The 20,336-nt window shown below is 45.8% G+C and overlaps 1 protein-coding gene across 2 annotated transcripts; it reads right to left on the bottom strand.

Moving 5' to 3' along the window:
* Positions 1-351: 351 nt before the first annotated feature.
* LOC102992068 (zinc finger protein 75A-like) lies at positions 352-13,857 on the bottom strand. Of its 2 annotated transcripts, XM_055090666.1 has the most exons (7): positions 13,771-13,857; positions 12,079-12,207; positions 10,298-10,493; positions 9,170-9,261; positions 8,758-8,884; positions 5,620-5,730; positions 352-5,441 (listed from the first exon to the last, which is right to left on the bottom strand). In XM_055090666.1, the coding sequence occupies exons 2-7, from the start codon at positions 12,097-12,099 to the stop codon at positions 4,843-4,845; spliced, it is 1,146 nt and encodes a 381-aa protein (XP_054946641.1). In that variant the 5' UTR covers positions 12,100-12,207; positions 13,771-13,857; the 3' UTR covers positions 352-4,842. The 2 variants fall into 2 exon arrangements, with proteins under 2 accessions (XP_054946641.1, XP_054946642.1); XM_055090667.1 differs by lacking the exons at positions 12,079-12,207; positions 13,771-13,857 and having other exon boundaries at positions 9,170-9,326; positions 10,298-10,437.
* Between the last annotated feature and the right edge of the window lie 6,479 nt (positions 13,858-20,336).

The following is a 20,336-nucleotide window of genomic DNA, read 5'->3' as shown; positions in this document are numbered from 1 at the left end:
CTCCTCTGTGTGAGAAACTATTGTTCCTTAAGCTACTAACATTTTTAAAGAGATTGTTCTGAAGCTTAAAATATCTAACTCTTCTCTTTGTGAACATTAAAGATCCTCCACTTTTTCATTTTTTCACATGCTTTGAAACTGTTCTGTTTGTACAAGTCATGGACAAATGCTTAGTGTGAAAATCATGATGCTGGAAATATTATATTCATTGGTTAAAAAAATTCAACAGAAAAGATTTCTTACCAAGTTTTTCCTTGAAGGTTCAGGGTATTCAAATACTATAAACCTTATTTTCGTATTAGTGCTTAGATCTGTGCAATTCAAGATTCATAATCCTACTGTGGTGGAAATGAAAAGCGATTCTGATAGTTTTCCTAAATCCGAAACTGAGTGAAAGACAAGAGCTTGCTTGCATAATTCCTCTCACAAGAGCCAGATGGGAGAACTGCTTTAAGTGAAGTGCGGGCATCATCAGATATGGATGACTTATACAGAAGGAAAGCCTTATAGACGCTTGACTGCGGAAAGAACTTCAGTACAGCCCAGTACCCTTGTCCACTGGAGAATTCATACACAAAGAAACCCTACACATACATCGGGTTCGGTAGATGCTTTAAACAGTGCTCCAGCCTTGCTCTCCATTGAACCCACACAAGGAAGAAACTATAAAAGTGACAAGTGTGGAATAAATTCGGCAACAAAATGTTTCTGTACTTGTTTGGAAAGAACCCTAGAAACAGAATGTGGGTAAAGCTTCAGCACTTTCTACTCAGGGCACTTCAGAGACTACAGGAGAGAACCCACAGAAAACGTGAGGAGGCCTTCAGCAAATAATCCACTGTCAGCACTAGAGGGAAAGCTCCTGAGAGAAAAGTAATGGGCAGCCTTGATCCATTACACGTGAGTGGGAACGAGCCACGAAGTGCACAAGATGCTCAGTAAACACTTGTCTGTGGAGTGGTTCAACAAATGTCTGGAAAATCCTTTATGGTGTTCAAAGCTTTTTATTATCCCAACTGTCCAGCTGGATAGAAAAGGCTGCTTAGCATTCTTCCTCTAAAGATCTCCAGCGCAATTAAACACCGTTCTCAGTTTCAAAAGTTGATCAAAACCCTAGCAGTTTGTTTTATCCAAGCTCTCCTCCTGTACTTCCCCTCCAGTTAAAAGATAGTTGAGATTCTCAAGATCAGCTTGAGGTTACAGTCAGCTTAATGGAGAGAACTCTGGGTATACAATGGTCCCAGGACCGTGGCCACTGGGACCCGTGCAGAGAAGGGGTCGAGGATTTGGGGACTAGGCTAGGTCAGTGATCCAATTCTCAGAACCAACCTTGGAGCCACTATAAGTCTGTTAACTGGACACACAAAAACAAAGCACCTTGTGGTTTATCCTAGAAATCACCTGATTATGCAGGTCATATTAGTGAGAACTTTAACACTGTTTGAGGCTGAACCTAGGGTTGTGTCTGATTTCATTTCTAAACGAAGCCTCAGTTTTAGTTTTACCTTGTTGTTTTAGTAATCAGCTCTCATCGCTGTGATGTGGTATAGAAATGCCTTCTTCCAACCTGAATACATCCAAGCCAAATTCCAAAACATACGTAGTAGTAAAACACTGTGCTGATTAGTGGCTAAGCTAGAACTTTCCCACTGGAATTTTCTCATTCCCCAGCTGGAGTGCCCTGCTCCTGTTTCCCTGTCCAAGCTTCTTCCCAACTGTTACCTTTCAGTCCAGGAAAAGAAGCCACCTTCCTCTTTACAACAATCTGGGAAAACTTGGTGATCTCCGTCCCGTTTTCTGAGGCACAATTCACAGAAGGTACAACAGAGCTATTTACCAAACCATTCCTTTAAGTCTACTGCACTCACTTAGGAATGGAAAGAAACCCCTAACCTCTCCCTAGCCCACTGATCAACAGAAGCCTTTCTTGTGCATGTGGGGCTGTGGAGCAGTGGAACAGAGGACGGACAAAGACAACGAAATGGAATAAGGCCAGAGAGAGGGACAGATGGTTGCCTCGTCCACTTCAACAACTGACCTCTACAGGATTTGTCCCCGGTAAGCAAGCAAGCAGTCTGTCTTTCCCGTCACCTACAGTCTTATAAGCTCCTAAGTGTTCCCATCAGTGTTACACCAGCTCAGTGGAGCATCTAGAGGAAACTAGATCTCTTCCAAGGACCAAAGACCAGGTGGAATGACAAAGAAGTTTCCTGAGCTCTAGAACAGACGGTCTTACTGACAGGCCAGGTTATGCTGCAGAAACACATAGCACCAACATCCCATTGATTTAACACAACGAAAGTTTATTTCTCATTCCTACAGTCCATTATAGGTCTGGGGGACTCTCCAGAACAGATACCCCTCCCCAATGTGGGGGGCTCAGCATTCCAGACTGTTCTGATCTTGTGACCCCTATGTGCTTATATGACTGAGGCAGGAAAAGACAGCACTAGAGAGTCCTGCAGCAACAAACAAATGCTTCAGCAGAGAAGGGAAACTTTTGCTCACACCCATTGCTCAAAACTCTCTCAGGATGCTGTCTAACTGCAAGGAGAAAAAAGTCTAACCACTCCCTTCTTACTGTTCACTAGGATACAAGCTCCATAAGGATATGCATTTTGTCTCCTTGTCCACTACTATATCCTTAGTTAAAAGACTACCTGGGCACATAATAGGCCCTCATTAAATTGAATGAATGAATGCAGTGTCAGCAAGAAATCCACATGTGTATCTTGGGAGAAGAAACAGAGTCCCAGGGGTGTAAGGCTGAGACTGTTGGGTACGATCTATGCAGACCAGAGCTCAGAGCTGGCCGAGCTTAAGAAATAAGCACACTGGTATACTGGTACAGTTCATCTTAGAGAAGAAAACGAAATCCTGCTGACAGCAGCAGACCAAAACCTCAGGTGACTTACACCATAAAGCACTGAAGCCAAGGACCAAATCAACAGAGCAAACCACCACGAGTGCTCAGCTCCTGGAAGGAGCTGCAACAGCCACAAATGCATCTGCTCCTTTAATGTAGTCAGTCCACCCAACATACCACTGGGGACCAGGGGAAAGGGAAGGACACGCACACTGACTGAGACCCTGCTATTTCCCAGGCTGTTAGGTGCTTTTCCTTCATCATCCCCTATAATCCCCAAAAGAACCCTGAGTTGAGTGTTATCTCTATTTCATATGGAAACTGGAGATTTAAGAGTGTTTCAATAACCAATCAACAGGAATGTTTTACAAGCTAGAAATAGATACAATACAATGTCATCCAGGCTGGCTGGGCAGGGACAACATACAGATCAGTCCTGCTAATCCTGCCCTCAGGCCTGACTGATGCAGCTAAGTGACAGCCAACAGACCCACTAGCTATGGGGTCTTAACAAGCCTCTGGATCTCTGAACCTAACTTCCCTTTTTATAAGAGATTTGTAAATTTAACCTCTTTCCTAATACTACCTGAAAGCTCTAACAGGAACACATCTGAATCACTGTTGTAGGTGTTATAAGAAAATCCACAGCCCATGGAGATTTTTGGCATTCTATGCTATGCTGGAGAAAACAGAAACTAGAAGACCCTGCCTGTTTAACAGTTTAGAGTGTAAGTCAACCAAGGCAGATGCAGGTTCACCTATCCTTGCCTACCACTCAACATCAGTTCCCAAACCTTTCCATTTGGGAACTTGGTCTCCCGCTCACTGAATTCCCAGAGCACTATTCCCAGTGACCCACAGGATCCTCCCTACTGCATACACTCCAGTTCCCAGACAAACATAACTTTCTTGTTGTTTAGTAACAAACAAAAGCCAAGTTAAAATAGAAACAGACAAAACCTGAGAAGTTGATCCTGAATTCCCATTAATTTCCATGAGCTTCAGAAAAGTGCTCATGTTTATGGCTGTTTTATCCTATTGGCATTGTGAGGTAAGGAGTCCAGTTAATTGCAGAAAATTCTTTTCATCTAAAATATACCGAATGGCTAAAAATTCCAACCCATGTCCACATGATCTCATTAGAGATATTCTCCTTTTTTCGAACACCACAAATGAGAGGCAATGATAGTGCATTATTAGTTCACCTGGCAGACTCTCTAACAGTGAAGTAAATGATTTCATCACAGTAAAAATTGTGCTAACAGGACTCAAGAGATATAGTTGCTAAAATGTTCAAGAAGGAACTCAGAACCAGGTCAACTTTGTGAACACTGTCCAATGACAAAACAGAGTAAGAAAATCCAATTTGGTTCTTGGAAAACTTTATATTAGAATTCATTTCTACCTCATGAGACTACTGAAATTCGTTAAGTCTGCTAACTGGAAGACAATGGTATGCAATGAAACATGTATATTACTGCTTTTTGTTTTGGAAGACCATGCTACAAATGTTTCTATCATATGTGCTTAAGAGTGGCTGGGGAGGTCACTCTGTGACCACAGAAGACTGATGATTCATGACTGCATCTGCTATTTTGAATCTGATCTTGCTATTTTGCCAGGTACAATCCCAAAACAGCTTTTTCCCTTACTCAGAATATTCTTAGAACACTTTTTTTGCTAAGGAATTCAGTGAAAGTTCTAAGTAAAAACAGTAAGTAGTACAACTATTAACGTTTCCCCTCCAGAGTCAACTCTGATTTCTTTCTGTGAAACATGACATTTACATCTCCAAATCTTCCACTGGTGAAAAATTCTTCATGCTTCTTAATTTTGCATTTTTTCATAAACTTTAGGATCAAGCGCCGCCTGGTATATGTCTGTAGACTAAGGACACTGAACAAGCTTTCCTTCACTGGCGTCAAGGTTTCTGGTGTCAAAGTCTTGAGCACTTACTGAAGCTTCTCCTGCATGTGCTACAGGTGGGTTCTCCGGTGTTTAATAAGGTGGGAATTTTGACTGAATTTTTTTCCACACTGATGACATGTAAAGGGCTTCTCTCCAGTGTGAGTTCTTTGGTGTGTGTGGAGATGTGAATTTTGACTGAAGCTTTTCCCACACCATGAGCATTTATATGGCTTTACTCCTTGGTGTGTTGTTAAGTGCTTATTAAGATCTGACCTCCATCTAAACCTCTTATCACACTGTTCACATTTATATGGTTTCTCTTCAGTGTGAATTCTTTGGTGCTTAATAAGGTCAGAGCTAACTCTGAAGCTTTTCCCACATTCCTGACATTTAAAAGGCTTCTCTCCTGCACGTTCTTTCTTGTGAAGCTCAATAAGTTTCAGTAGCTCTTCTTCCCACCAGTTTGAAAATTTCTTTCTTTCCTTCACTGGAAAATCTTGGTGCCATTTCCCCACCCTATGCATATCACCATGATTTTCTTTGCCCATTGTTTTCTGATGAACATTCACACTGGCTTTTTTTGATACTATGTCTCCTGGTGCTTGTATTTCTAAGTCAGAAAAACATATAGGTTGATGATTTTCAGTGTCATTTTTCATCTTTATCTCTGTTGGAATAAACATAAGAATCAGCCAACTGTATGTCAGAGCAAGAAAACCATGGGAATATAAAAAAACGCAATATTCACTGATTTAAAAAAAATAGGGAAGTAGAATCTTAAAATGTTAAGCCCTTGTAAAGGTTCCTACCAAGCCACATCTCTCCTCTTCCCATGGTATATTTACCTGAAAACAGCTCTCCGGGACTGTCTTTGAACACTGGGGATCCTTGAACCCATGGCTCTTCCCCTTGCTCTAAGCAGCAGTTCACTTTAGTTTTGGGGAGCACAAATAATGCTGTGAAATAAAAAACTGAGGTCAGTGACTGGAACTAACAATGGTTCACTAATCCAGAATACTTCAGGAAGAGCAAAAGATACTTTAACAGTTTCTTATCCTGAACGGTTAAATGGAGAGTCTCATATCCAATATTAAGTTTACACTATACTGCATTTGTGAGTGGGTATGTAAAGACTGGGAAATAAACCTAAGCTACATCTATGAAAAGGGTATGCGAATTCATTGCGTGTTCCCCATCTTCTGAAACCGATAGTCCATATTCAACTAAGCTGTAACCAAACTCCAGAGGCTACAGGAAATACAGGCTGGTCCTATTACCTCTTTAGGAAGACTCATACTGGAGTCATAACGCCAGGTCTAGGGGAGTCAATGTGAAGGTCAGTGGGCTGGGTATCATAAACACAAGTGATTCCTGTTATATTATAGCAAGTTTCAATTGAGCTCTCAGGTACCAGACACTGGACCAGGAAAGATTTCTACCACTCCTATAGCTCACTGGTTCACATCCAGGTGGAGGAAACAGACCAGAATTACTTAGTGGACTTTCCTTAAATCATATTGCCAAGTATGGAAAGCATTCATCACTCAGTCATTCAATACATATGTGCTGAGTGGCTATGGTGCACCAGGCACCCTCTATGTGCTAGGGATACAGTGGTGAATAAGCCAAGCCCCCTGATCTCACAGAGCTTATCTTCTAGTGCAGAGTAAGACAGTCTAATGTCAATAAACACGCAAATAACATATCAGGAAGTGATAAATGTTTTGAAGAAAACTAAAGCAGGGTAAGAGAACATTTAAGATTCTGCTTCTGTGAAGCTATTTTAGATAAGGCTATGTGAAAAGCCTCTTAGAAAGTGATATTTGAGGGACTTCCTTGGTGGTCCAGTGGTTAAAACCCATGCTCCCAATGCAGTGGGTCCGGGTTCGATCCGTGGTTGGGGAGCTAAGATGCCTCAACTAAGAGTTCACATGATGCAACTAAAAATCCCGCGTGCCGCAACTAAAGATCCAGAGTGCCAAAACTAAGACCCTGCACAGCCACATAAATATATATATATTTTTTAAAAGTGATATTTTGAGCAGAACCCTAAACTGAGAGTTTTCATATGGCAGAAAAGTGTGCCAGGCACAGGGAAGGGGAAAGAAATGAGCACACCAAGCCCATGAAACAGCAAGATGAGCAGTGTGAATAAAGAGGCCAGAGCAAGGGCACGAGTGGCAAGAGACGACAGCAGGGAAATGAGGACGGGCCAGATCGTGGAGGAAGCCTTGGTAAAGAATTTGGTTCTTATATTGAATGTGATGAGAAGTTATCATAAGGTTTTTAAGCAGAAAATGGCATCATCTGATTAGGTTTGTTTTTTTTTGGCCACACCCTGCAGCTTCCAGGATCTTAGTTCCCCAACCAGGGATTGAACCCACACCCTTGGCACTGAAAGTGCAAAGTCCTAACCACTGGACCACCAGGGAATTCCCCGTGATTAGGGTTGTTTTTTTTTTTTTTTTTTAATAACTTTATTTTATTTATTTATTTTTGGCTGTGTTGGGTCTTCGTTGCTGTACACGGGCTTTCTCTAGTTGCAGTGAGCAAGCGGGGGTTAAGCTTTGTTGCAGTGTGTGGGCTTCTCATTGTGACGTCTTCTCTTGTTGCAGAGCACAGGCTCTAGGCGAGTGGGCTTCAGGAGTTGTGGCACGCAGGCTCAGTAGTTGTGGCGCACGAGCTTAGTTGCTCTGCAGCATGTGGGATCTTCCTGGAGTAGGGCTCAAACTTGTGTCCCCTGCATTGGCAGGCGGATTCTTAACCACTGCGCCACCAGGGAAGCCCCCCATGATTAGGTTTTTAAAAGACTCTGGCTGCTGTGTGGAAAACTGATTGTGGGAGGGCAGGAGTGGTGGCAGTTAGAAAGTACTGAGGTGAACCTTGTGGCTGAGACGAGGATACTAACAGCACAAGAGACTGAGACATGATCTGATTCAAGCTACACTGTGAAGGTGGAGCCAAGATGATTAGCAATGACCTAGTAGTGGGGTAGGATGGCAAGATCACGGTAAAGAATGATCCATAGGTTTTCTGGCCTGAAATATTGGGTGAATGGTAGTGTCCTTTAGGGAGACAGGAAAGAGAAGAGCAAAGCAAATTTGGAGCAAAGGGAACAAAAATTCTGGATAAGGAATGAGCGTGTGAACTTGGCAAAAGCTCCCAGGTGAACAGGTTACACCTTTTCCCTGCCGAACCACTATCTGAGAATCAAAAAGTAACTGGTAAATATATCTGTGTATATAAGAAAGAAAAAAAAAAAGCAACTGGAACAGAGACTCTCTCACAGAGAAAGCCAAGAATATGACAGATTACTCAACTCCTATGCAAAGGGAAGGGCAAAGGACTTCCCTGGTGGTTTAGTGGTCAAGAAGCCACCTTTCAACGCAGCAGATGGGGGTTCAACCCCTGGTCAGGGAACTAAAATCCCACATGCCGCGGGGCAATGAAGCCCGCGCCACAACTACTGAGCCTGTGCGCTCTAGAGCCTTTGTGCCACAACTAGAGAGAAGCCCACATGCCTCAACGAAACATCTCGCATGCCACATCGAAGATCTCGCATGCCACAACTAAGGTCTGATGCAGCCAAATAAATAAATTATTTTTTTAAAAAAAGATTCAGGACTTCCCTCGTGGCGCAGTGGTTAAGAATCTGCTTGCCAGTGCAGGGGACACAAGTTCGAGCCCTGGTCCAGGAAGATCCCTCATGCTGCGGAGCAACAAAGCCCATGCGCCACAACTACTACGCCTGCACTCTAGAGCCCGCGAGCCACAACTACTGAAGCCCACGTGCCTAGAGCCTGTGATCTGCAATGAGAAGTCACTGCAATGAGAAGCCCATGCACCACAACAAAGAGTAGCCCCTGCTCACCGCAACTAGAGAAAGCCCCCGTACAGCATCGAAGACCCAACACAGCCAAAAAGACAAATTAAAAAAAAATTTTTTTAAAAAGATGCAATGAAGGGAAGAGGAGAATCTTTACCTAGAGAGATGACAGTCTCATAGTTTTCTTGCATTACATCATTGTAGAGGGCCTTCTGAGTAGGATCCAGTAACTCCCATTCTTCCTGGGAAAAATATATGGCCACTTCTTCAAATGTCAACAAGCTCTAAAAAGAGAAGAGGCTTTAGCTCAGTATTTGCCACTTCAAAAGCAGCCCAACCATCTGACCCATGATTTGTATGTTAGGCCCGGAACTAAAGGAACAGCACATGATACTTTTTAAAGTGAGGAGGCAGAAATGGAAGAGGCAAGGGATCAGCAAACAGTCTGGGAGGTGTCCAGTTCCCCAGGGGGATCATCTGGGTTAACACACCTCTGAGCACGTGCTGGGCAGTGTGGGTCAAGGGCAGCAGGGAGAGGCAGCCCTAAGAAGCTGGAAAGCACAGCTCACCTGGGACTCACGCAAGATGAGCTCAGGTGCCACTGGCCAGTCTTTGGTGTTTATCTGTTCAGGAAAGGCTAGGATCCGGTAAGCAGGCACTGCTGTGGGTGAAAGACAGCAGAGGTAATTTCTCTCGCTTCTGTTTCTGAACATGGTAGGCTCTTTTCTAAAATACAGAAGACCCCAATTTTTTTAGTATTGATGAGATACCTTTACAAGTATGTGTGCTGGACTTCCCTGGTGGCGCAGTGGTTAAGAATCCATCCGCCTGCCAATGCAGGGGACATGGGTTCGAGCCCTGGTCCAGGAAGATCCCACATGCCGTGGAGCAACTAAGCCCGTGTGCCCCAACTACTGAGTCTGCGCTCTAGAGCCCAAGAGCCACAACTACTTAAGCCCGCGCGCCTAGAGCCTATGCTCTGCAACAAGAGAAGCCACCGCAATGAGAAGCCTGCGCACCACAAGGAAGAGTAGCCCTCGCTCACCGCAACTAGAGAAAGCCCACGCGCAGCAACGAAGACCCAACACAGCCAAAAATAAATAAATACATAAATGTATTTATTTTTTTAAAAAAAGTGTGTGTGCTGCTCAGAAATGCCTCTCTCATTATAAATGAAAACCATGGAACTACCAGTCTCTAAAACAGGTTCCCTAGTTTTCATGAGCAAATTAATGAAAGGAAAAAATTTGTATTACCCTCTCGTGACATAAATTGAAAACAAAATACTCAGGGAATCCAATGTACAGTAAGAGATGTAGGTTTTTTTTTTTTTTTTATCATTTATTACTTTTTTCTGGTACAAATAGTGTTCACATTCTGCCACTAACCACCCATTCTGATCCCAATTCCTTCCATATTTTCAGCATGAGGTGAGACTGACCCTCTCTGCTTTTCTAAAAACAGAATTCCTGATGTTATTACCAGGGTTCTGTGGTTTGGAGATTTCTGAATCTTAGGCCAACCCCCACCTTCACCCACACCTGGTCTGCTCCACCATAACCTGGGGGGCATCCTAATTGCTAACGTGGCTACATTAGTAGATCCACAGGACAAGCAAGAAAATGGTAACAACATTCTGGCTTAACAAATTACTATCACAGCTCCCAGGAGAAGGAAAGTAACGTGAAGTTCCTTACCCCTCCCACATACGGGGTTAGTTTCTTTGTGGATATTCCTGATCAGCAGCTCTTGTAGACTCAGGTGTGTATTCCAAAATTCTTCATCCTGGGACATGCCCACTTGCTGGGCCTCTGCTGGCTTCAGCTTGAAGCCTAGGGCCTCTGCTGTTTCTCCCAAGAGCACTGCCTCCTTTCCCAGCTCATGGTCTGCAACCTAGAAATAATGCCCATCCTTGTTACCATGGAACTTACTTTTGGTTTGGGAGTTGGTGGGAGAGGGAGGAAAAAGCAGAGTGCAAACTGTGGGAAGAAGGAGACACTAAAGGAAATGTCACAAAGACTTAAAAGAGATACGGGACCACCAATTTTCCACAAGAACTATACACGAAATATAGGAAAATTGGCAGAAGAGGAAAAAAGGTGTGGTTACTGCCAGCCCTCCAAGACAGCAGGCCCTACCCTCTGCATCCAGCCCAGCTCAGACCACTAACAGGGTTGCACAGGCCACCTGTTCTCATGCTGCCTTGACAAGCCTTTCTCTCCCAACTTAGATTCTTGCCTTAGTGGTTTCCTGTCCTCTAACTCTCTCAAAAGATTAAGGAATTGAATTTAAAAGTTGTCCTGTCAACCAGATTTTCCACATGGCCAGGGAAGAGTCTCACAGAGGATTGGGATGAAATGGAGAAAAAAGTGGGAGGAAAGAGTCAGGGCTCCAACCTATCCCCACATGATTTTGACACAAAATGTGTGCCCTCTTGGTATTTTCAGTAGGCCTGTGAAGCCAGCTGGTATGCCATCACCTGCCCAAGGGCATGCCCTGGATCCCTGCTCACAGCAGAGCCAAGGAACAACCACTGAAGGAAGGCAGTGGAGGCCCTTGTCTACGGTACAGAGGACACTATCCCTCATGCTCTTTCTTCTCTCAGCTACTCTGCTGGGATTTCCAAATCTTTCTTTCCCTGTTTTCTTTCTACTTTTTCTCTTCCTGGGCAGTCTTCCTCTAGTTGTTTGGTTACTCCTTCTCTTTCCTATCTTCACTCTCCTTTGGTCTCTGAGAATTACTCTTTTGGATTTGTCCCGTCCTCTCCAACTCCTTACTGCCTTTTGTTTGTTTCTAAGAACTTGAGGCCCATCTCCTTCGCCAAGCCAGACTAGGCTCATTACCCTCAACACACCCAGGCGCCAAAGAGGGCAAAAAGCAACTCTCTCCCTAAGGCCAGGCAAGTCTGCCAGGATCTCTGAAACCTGTGGACTGACTATGGCTGTGGGTCTGTGCTTTCACGTCCTGCTTTACATGTCCTAAAGGAACAACAGAACTGAAACTAATTCATTTTATTTCCCAATTAACTGCCCCAATACATCTACCTTCACCCTGTTTCACTGCACACATGAAGAATCTTTCTTCTCACCCCATTCCTCATTTGACCAGATTCCCTCTGTAAGTGTTCTACCAGGACCACAGCCTCCTCGATGCTCTGTAGATGGTGCTTGTTTATGCGGGTCTGGGTGTCCCTGGGCAGAATGGTCAGGAACTGCTCTAGGACCACAAGTTCCAAGATCTGCCCTTCTGACTGAATCTCTGGCCTCAGCCACCATGGGCATAATTTCTGAAGCTGGTCAACAGCCTCCCTGGGTCCAGCTGCATCATGACAGAGGAAGCTCTAGAAGTGCTGGTGAGACCTCTCGGGACTGAGACTGTCCATTTGGGGGGCATATTTCTTATGCTGACTGGAGCTCTCTGTCACAGGTCCCTTGGTCTCCCACAGAGTCCTGATCTGAGGGTTCAAGTACTTACTCACCTTCAGATCTACTGTCATCATTCTGATCTAGGAACAATTTGGCTCCTGTGTTGGACACACCACCAGCACCATCTTTGACAACTGAGGCCCAGTCTGGTCTGGAACAAAACCAATAGAAGGTTCTTCTTTCTAAGGCATTAAAGTGAGGGAAAAAAAAGTGCATGTCAGTAAGAAAGTCATATGAACTTTACTACTTGTTACTTATTATAAGAGAAAAATGAACTTTAAAAATCAACTGCCAAGCCCTTGTTTCTCTCCTTTTCTTTCTATTATTCAACGAAATACAGCACGACTTATTGAAGACAAATGTAAATAAATTACTTTGCCTTTAAAAAAAATAATAATCAGGAGAGGTTGGTGGGTGAAAAAACTAGTACCCACTGGCTCCAAGGAGTTTGGGGATTATCCAAAGATTTAATTGATGCACTTCCTATGCCATCCTCTCCGTGTAAAGGAAAGATCAGGAGAATATTCTGAGTTTCTCTTAAATTTCAACATATCGTCCTAGTCTGTCTTCAGTAAGAGGGTACAACAACTTCTATGACCTTTGTTCTTTTGGGAAGATGAAAGACTTCACTTCCTGGACCATTTGAGGTGCTCCTTTGCATTGTATGTAAACTGGCAGGAGAGCTGAAACAATGAGACCAGGGTGGAAGAACAGTAATTCAGAAAAATGGAGCCTTATTCTTCTCAAAAGCATCCCCCAATTAAGTAACTAGTTGCTCTACATTCATCTTGGCATTTATTTGTAAGATATATAAAGAGCACCATGCAGAAGATTTATACCTGAATTTTTAATTTTCATTACTTGACTTCGAAATAATTACAGCTGATCCTTGTTCACAAAATGTTTATCCAAAAGTCAATTGGAAAAAAAGGACAGCATGTTAGTTGGTGATGATTACATTCAGCTGCTACATTTCTCCAGGGCTCATTTAGACTTCTAAGCGAGGCTGAGGAGAGCCTCGTGAGCCTCACTTTCCCTGAGGTGATACAGCGAAAGGGCACCGAAATTCTGCCCAGGAAACCACGGTGTTCACAAACGGCCGGCTCCCGATGCCCACCTGGCTCTGAGGAGCAGGGACACTTCCCAGGCTTTCGCATCAGAGGAAGTTGATCTCTCTGAGGTTGGACCTCCCGTTTCTCCCGCAGTAACATCAGCCAGTAAAGGAAACGCCGGCGGAGGCGGGAAAGTGGACACGACCGCCCGGGCGCGCCCGCGAGCACTGTGCCTGCGGGCAGTGTCCGAGCGGGCTCCAGCCGCGCGGCCCCGGGCGCCACCCACACAAACGTTGGAGAGAGCGGCCTCACGAGCTTGACGGCGGGCCTCGCCCCAGACAGTTCTGCCGCCCGGCTCGGAAACACCCCCGGCCGCCTTGCAGCGGCCGCCGTCTCTCGGGGGCTCCGGAGCCTGCGCCGAGCGGAAGCCGCTTCTAGGTTACCTCGGACGGCTTGGCTTCGTGGAGGCCGCTCCCTCCTCCCGGGGCTCTACCACAAGTCGCCGTCGGTCCGGCCACCGCTCTAAGGAGGACAGCTCCCCGCCCCGCGCCACTCAGAGGTGGGTTCCGAGGCTCAGGCCCGGAACCACTTAGGTTCGCCTCGCCCAGACAGCCCGCCCGGAGCAGTTCCTGCGCCGCAGGCTTACCCACCCCCACCCCTCACTCCATCTAACCGGAAGGGGAAGTGACGTACTTGCGGGGAAAGGCTCCTCGCAGATCAATGCGTCCTCACCGCCGCGAGCTGGGTTTACCTGGCGGCGAGAGTTGATGTCACGGAGTCTCAGGCCCGCGGAGCCTGAGGGCCCTGCACGGTCGCCGCCCTCTCGCGGCCATTATTTCCTTCGTCGCTGTGGGTGGCTGGCGACTGGTAACCCGGAGTCCCACCAGGTGACGTCCCCGCCCCTGCCAGTGCCCGAGCTGTCCTCCCGCCTCTTCTCTCAGCCTCCTCCGGTACCTGGTGTTGACTTAAAGCAATAAACTAGCCAGTTATTTTATCAGCAAAATGAGTTAATTTGGGGACAATAAAGAGTTGCAATTTGGAATATGCAAACCCTAGCAGCCATAAGCAAGTCTGGAGAACATGGTTCTTTTACACAGGAGACCTGAGGAGTTCCGAGCGATTGTTGTAACCTAAGAATCCACTGGAGGAAAATGGGAGTGTAGTGGCTTGTCATTGGCTGAATTTTGACAGTCTCTCATTGGCTCACCTGTTGCTGGGTCAGGAGAAAATCTTCCTCCTGGTGGGTAGTAAAGTAGTAACCTGTTGCTAATGCAATTGATGTCTAGTGGTTGGGCATGAGATCTCCCTCTTTGAGCTCTGATTCCATTTTAAATGAGGTACCGTTTACAATTTTCACAAAGGCAGTTTCGTCTAACTAATCTGGCTTGTGATAGGTGTGACCCAGACACTCACATGCAACCAAAGTCCCTATAGCTGGCTGAGCACGGCAATCCTCTGTCTTACAATAGGCGTGTCAACAACCAGAAGATTCTCACTAATTAGAGAAATTAGAGAAATGCAAATGCAAATCAAAACTACCTCACACCGTCAGAATGGCCATCATTAAAAAGTCTACAAATAACAAATACTGGAGAGGGTGTGGAGAAAAAAGAATCCTCCTACACTGTTGGTGGGAATGTAAGTCGGTGCGGCCACTATGGAACAGTGTGGAGGTTCCTCAGAAAACTAAAAATAGAATTACTATATGGTCCAGCAATCCCACTCCTGCACATATAGCTGGACAAAACTATAATTCAAAAAGATACATGCACTCCTCTGTTCATAGCAGCACTATTCACAATAGCCAACACATGTAAACAACCTAAATGTCCATCAACAGATGAATGGATAAAGAAGATGTGCTATATATATACAATGGAATACTACTCAACCATAAAAAAGAATGAAATAACATGGATGCAACCAGACATTATCATACTAAGTGAAGTCAGACAGAAAGATAAATACCATATGATATCACTTATATGTAGAATCTAAAATATGGCATAAATGAACTTATCTACAAAACAAACAGACTCACAGACATACAGAACAGGCTTGTGGGTGCCAAGGGGAAGCAGGGTGGGGGAGGGAAGGACTGGGAGTTTGGGATTAGCAGATATAAACTATTATATATAAGATGAATAAGTAACAAGGTCCTACTGTATAGCACAGGGAACTATATTCAATATCCTGTGATAAACCATAATGGAAAAGAATATTTAAAAAAAAGAATGTATAGATGTGTATAACTGAGTCACTTTGCTGTGCAGCACAGATGGGCACAACATTGTAAATCAACTTCAATTTAAAAAAAAACAGAAAATTCTTGTTTACAGAACTGGCTCAGGTACTTACAACATGCAGAGGAGAAATCTTGTGTTCTACAGGGACAAATACCTCCCTTCCTTTATTCTTGGCAGACAAGACCTACTGAAAACTCTCTACCCACCCTCCTTCCTTCAGTGGGGAAAGAAAATGTTTCTTAAAAGTTGCCATGGACACCAATGAGAAAAACAAGTGCTTAAGAAGCAGTAATTAAATCAAGTTTCTCCACCTTGTTTCAACTGCCTGTCCCCTTACCCAGGCCCTCTCCAATCTGATTTCCATTCTCTTTCCATACTCCCCTTCCCACCATTGCCTTCGTCTCCTGGGTTCTCACTCTAAATGCTGCACCAAGGTCACTGCCTTCTCAATGCTTCTTGGATGATGCACCCTCACCCAGGCTTGGATCTCCCTGTGCAGAATGATCAGGAATTGCTTCAGCTCCAGGATCCTATACTTGAATGCAGCTTGGGCTGCAACGATCATGAGCAGAGCTCCCAGAGCTGGCTGAAAGCTTGTGAGTGAGGCCCAGCAGTTGCTGATAATGGGAGAGTCTGAAGAGCTGGTGGGAGATCTCCAAGTTGCCAACCTCTCTGAGAGGTCAGAATCTGCCATAAGCCACCTGAGAGAATGTAAGCAATAATGCGGAATTCAAATCGAACTGAGGCTGATCTTTGGCCCAAAATTCAATCCCTACAATGTGGGGATAATCAACCTGGCATATGAGACAGGAAATGGAAGTTTTTACCTGTTACCTAATGGAAATTGCACAGACTTCGACCATCAGGTGGATCCAGTTTCCAGTCCCAGCTGAACTCCACACTAACTGATGTAAGGCAAAATATTCAACCTCTCTTAGCCTCTTTTTCTCATCTGAGCATAACAATACCTACAATGCAGCACAGAGAAAAAGATTAGAAATGCTATTTGTATAGCATCTGGCCCAGTGCTTCGCACTTAGAAGGTGCAGAGTAAATCGTCTGGGGTGGTGTAAGAGAAGCTCCATCTTACAGGAATTTCAAGCATATCTCACTACTTAACATATATTAATTTGTTTAATGTCTGTCATCCCCACAAAAATGTAAGGTTCTTGGAGAGCAGGTAATTTGTTTTATTGTTGAATCACAGCTCCTCGAGAAGTGTCTGGTCCTAAAATAAATATTTGGCAAATGAATGGGTGAAAAAAGACAAGGAAGACTGGGGTCTTCAGACCTCATTAATTGCCTGGGTGTCCAGTACTTAAGCATTATAAACAGTATGAAAGGAGACGAAGACTGGTCTCTAGCTTAGATGTCTCTGAGATCTGTCTCCCCTTCGTTTCCACTCCTACAGCTCTAGAGTGGGATTTCTGAACTTCAGAACTATTGACATTTGGGGCCGGACAGGTCTTTGTTGTCTGTGTGCGTGGGTGGGTATCCTATACACTGTAGGATGTTTAGCTGTACCCCTGGCCTCCACCCACTAGATGTCAGGAGCACCCACCAGTCCCAACAACAAGACTGACTCCAGACTTTGCCAAATGTATTTGGGCAGCAATCGGCCCCGCTTGAGAACACCTGGTCTAGGCACGTATCATTAGGCCAGGCTGGTAGATGAGTCTCCCATCTGTTCACCTGGTCTTTGTACAGAGCAGATCTGGACTTCTCGACTTTCTAATAATCTAATTGCTCAAAAGCCTTTAAGACTTCCTAATGCCACTGAAATAAGCCAAGATCTCCTAACTCACAAGGCTCTCCCTAGCATTCAAGGCCCAACCTACCCCTCCAGCCTCATTGCACACTCTCCTATACACAGTCTACAAACCAGCACAGGTGAACTGGTCCCACATCCTGGAACAGGCTCTGTGCCTTCCAGCCTTAGTGCCTTTTCCCAAGGCCTGATTCAGCCTTTCCATAGAAAGTGAACACTAGCAGTGCCAGTTTGCATTCCTTCCAATCAAAGGAGAAAGGGCAACTTTGTTTAGAAATTAGACATGTGGAAATAAGGAAAAACTTTCAAGGAGTGCACCATCAGAGAAGGCAAGAAACCCAGAGAATGAGGACTGGTAACACCACCACTATCACCTTCTTGGAAGCTCCTAACACTTTGAACTCCTCAGTCCCGTCTTTAACTCTCTCTCAGCGTGCCTTCTCTTACTGAAAATGAGTCCCCCTAAAACTGAGTTTCCCTATTGAGTTTATGATTAATCACTCTACCCAAAACTTTTATTACCTTTCTTGTACCCTCTGACCTCAGTTTGTAATAGGGGTGGGGCGGGGCGGGAGCACAGCCATTAGTGCAAGGCTGTTAGTGGCCTTGCTATACTAATGGTCAGCATCATGGTAGTCCCGGTGGCGGCACTCTCCCTGGGTTGCAGTCCACAGGACCTGACCCCTGTTTGCAGGGCCTGAGGAGCCTGAGGGCCAGCTAGGTCCTGGGTGCCTTGCTCCCTCAGTGATGATGGTTGGGCAGGGTCTGGGGACCCGGCCTGGAGGGCGCCACCAGCTGAGATCTGCCTCTTCAGCTGGGCCTGGGCACTGGCGGGAGGACACAGGCTGTGGGTGCTGGATGAATGCTCCCCAGCAGGGTAACCGGCCCGCACAGGGACCCTCTCCTCTTAGCCAGGGCCTAGACTTCAGAGAGTGAAAGTTGATCCTTGGGACCTTGAACAAGTAAAATGAGGGGTAATGATTTAGCTTTGCTTATGGGATTTGTTAAGTGTTAGTGAGGCCAAACAATTCAAAAATGTCGGAGTTTGGAGCAGAGAAAGGTTTACTGCAGGGTCATGCAAGGAGATGGGTGACTTATGCCTTGAGAAACCTCCAACTCCTCAAAGGCTTTCAGCAAAGCCCTTTAACAAGAAAGGTGAGGGAAGGGCGTGGTTAGTTGTCAACTTCTTGGTGTCAATCCTTTGTTCTTAATGTCCACGTGGGTCAGGTCACAGGTTCCAGCCACAGCATCTTCAAGTGGCCTTTCATGCCAGTGGAGGGTCTCCCTAATTCACGGTCAGAGCGTCGCCATCTCCCCAGCCTGCAAGTCTACCTGTCAGTGCGCCTGCCCGGCCAGAAACACCCCAGACTCGCCCAAAGCCAGAAGCTGCAAAGTGTGTGCGCACCTGACTCTACCGCAGCCTTCCCCTTCAGTCCCCCTCCTCTGGCACCACTCTGCCAGGCCTGGCGCCACGAATGCTCCGGAAGGGGGTGAGAGCGCAAACGTCGGCCACATCCAGGGGACTGCGACCTAGGGAGACTGCCACCGCGGGGACCACTGCGGCGCTGACCATTGGTGGAGCGGGACCTCTAAGGCCTAGCGCGCCTCGCCGCCCCTGTTACACTGCAAACACCTGCTATCAGCGTTTGGTTTTCTGCACCGCAGGCACACAACCCTTGCTCAGTTACATTACCCCAACTAACATCAGAACTTGTTTCTGCGGGTTTATCTACTCCACAGTTTGGGAGCATGTCTGAGCTGTCTTCGTGTCCCCACTGCCCAGCACAAGGACGCAATAAGCCCTCCGTGAACCAGTGTTCTGTTCGCGTAAAACACAAAGGTAAGAGGCTCAGGGCCTTTGAAAGCACACTTCACGGGGACACTGAGCGGACAGGGTGAAGGGCACAGGCCCCGCACACCAGGTACCTCGCCCCTACACCTCTCCAAACGAAAGGAGGATGTTCCGGCTCACAGCCACTGAGAGACTTCCCGTCACGGGACCCAGGACAAGACAAGAACCTCAGAGAAAAGGGCGGGGCCGCGGAGTTAGGGCCCGCCCCCCGGGAAAACCCTACCTCAAACACACCACTCACCCGCCAGTCTGTCTTTTCCTGCGCGTGCGGCCGGAAGCTGCCGCGGGGCGAGCCGGGACTTCCAGAAGGCCTGACGCATGCGCAAGGGCTAAGCCGGAAAACAGCGCCTCCGGACACGGAGGCGGTGAGCTACAGGACAGCCCTCCCCGCCATGGTTCCGCCCTCCGCTAATCGACAGCAGTGTTCCCCAATGAGAAGACGGGATCCTCCTTGCGTCATAACCTGGACCACTGAAGTTGCTCGAGAGCCCAGGGCCTTAGAACTGGGCGTTTGTTGATGCCTGCTACAGGTTACTGCTGTTCTGCTTGACAGGCGCTTCCGCTTCTCTTTTTTCGAAGGGTCTTTGCACCAGCACCACCTGGGCTCATGTTTGTAGATGTGACAACGACAGCAGTGCTAACGAGAAGCACTGCTCTTCCTTTGCTTCTTCCCACAATCAGACTCTGCTATGTTCCTCTCTCTCTTTCCTGTCAATGTAGCCATCCAGTTAACCTACCCTCTAAAAAGGGAGAGCAAGAACGGTCATATACCTTAGAATGGTCATAACACTAGGACCCTAGAGACTTGAGCACCCTGGTGTACTCTGCAGATAGTCAGTAGTGGTAGCCAGTGGATCTCTCTAGTACTTCGTTACATCATCTATAAAATAAATATAATAGCTGGCAGGAACAATGTAAGGCTCAAGATAGATAATGTATGTGCCAGTGCTTAGAGAAAACTGCTCAGTGTTATCACTGATACTGGAAGTTCTATAGCGAGTACGTAGACAAGAAAAAGAATAAAAGGCTTTCAAATAGGAAAGGAAGAAATAAATCTTTCTCTATTCACAGGTGACATGATCCTACATATAGAAAACCCCAGGGACTTCCCTGGCAATGCACTGGTTAGGTCTCCACGCTCTCACTGTCAAGGGTCGGGGTTTGATCCCTGGTGGGGGAACTAAGATCCTGCATGCTGCGCTGTGGGGCAAAAAAAAAGCAAAACAAAACAAAAAACAGAATTCATATAAAAACTACTAAAGATAATAAACAAATTCAGTAAGTTGCTGGACAAGATCAATATAGAAAATCAGTTGTGTTTCTGTACACCAGCAATGAACAATATAAAAGGGAAATAAAGAAAAATATTCCATTTACAATAGCATCCAAAAGA

Source organism: Physeter macrocephalus, chromosome 14 (genome assembly GCF_002837175.3).
Source record: "Physeter macrocephalus isolate SW-GA chromosome 14, ASM283717v5, whole genome shotgun sequence".
Classification (NCBI taxonomy): domain Eukaryota; kingdom Metazoa; phylum Chordata; class Mammalia; order Artiodactyla; family Physeteridae; genus Physeter; species Physeter macrocephalus.
This window is presented reverse-complemented; position numbering and strand designations above follow the sequence as displayed.

Coding starts and splice junctions, on each gene's coding strand:
- LOC102992068 (XM_055090666.1), bottom strand. CDS start 12,099: ATGATGACAGTAGATCTGAAG. Junction 10,494..12,078: donor TGATGACAGTAGATCTGAAG/GTGAGTAAGTAC, acceptor CATTATTTCTAG/GTTGCAGACCATGAGCTGGG. Junction 5,731..8,757: donor TGAGACTGTCATCTCTCTAG/GTAAAGATTCTC, acceptor TTTATTTCACAG/CATTATTTGTGCTCCCCAAA.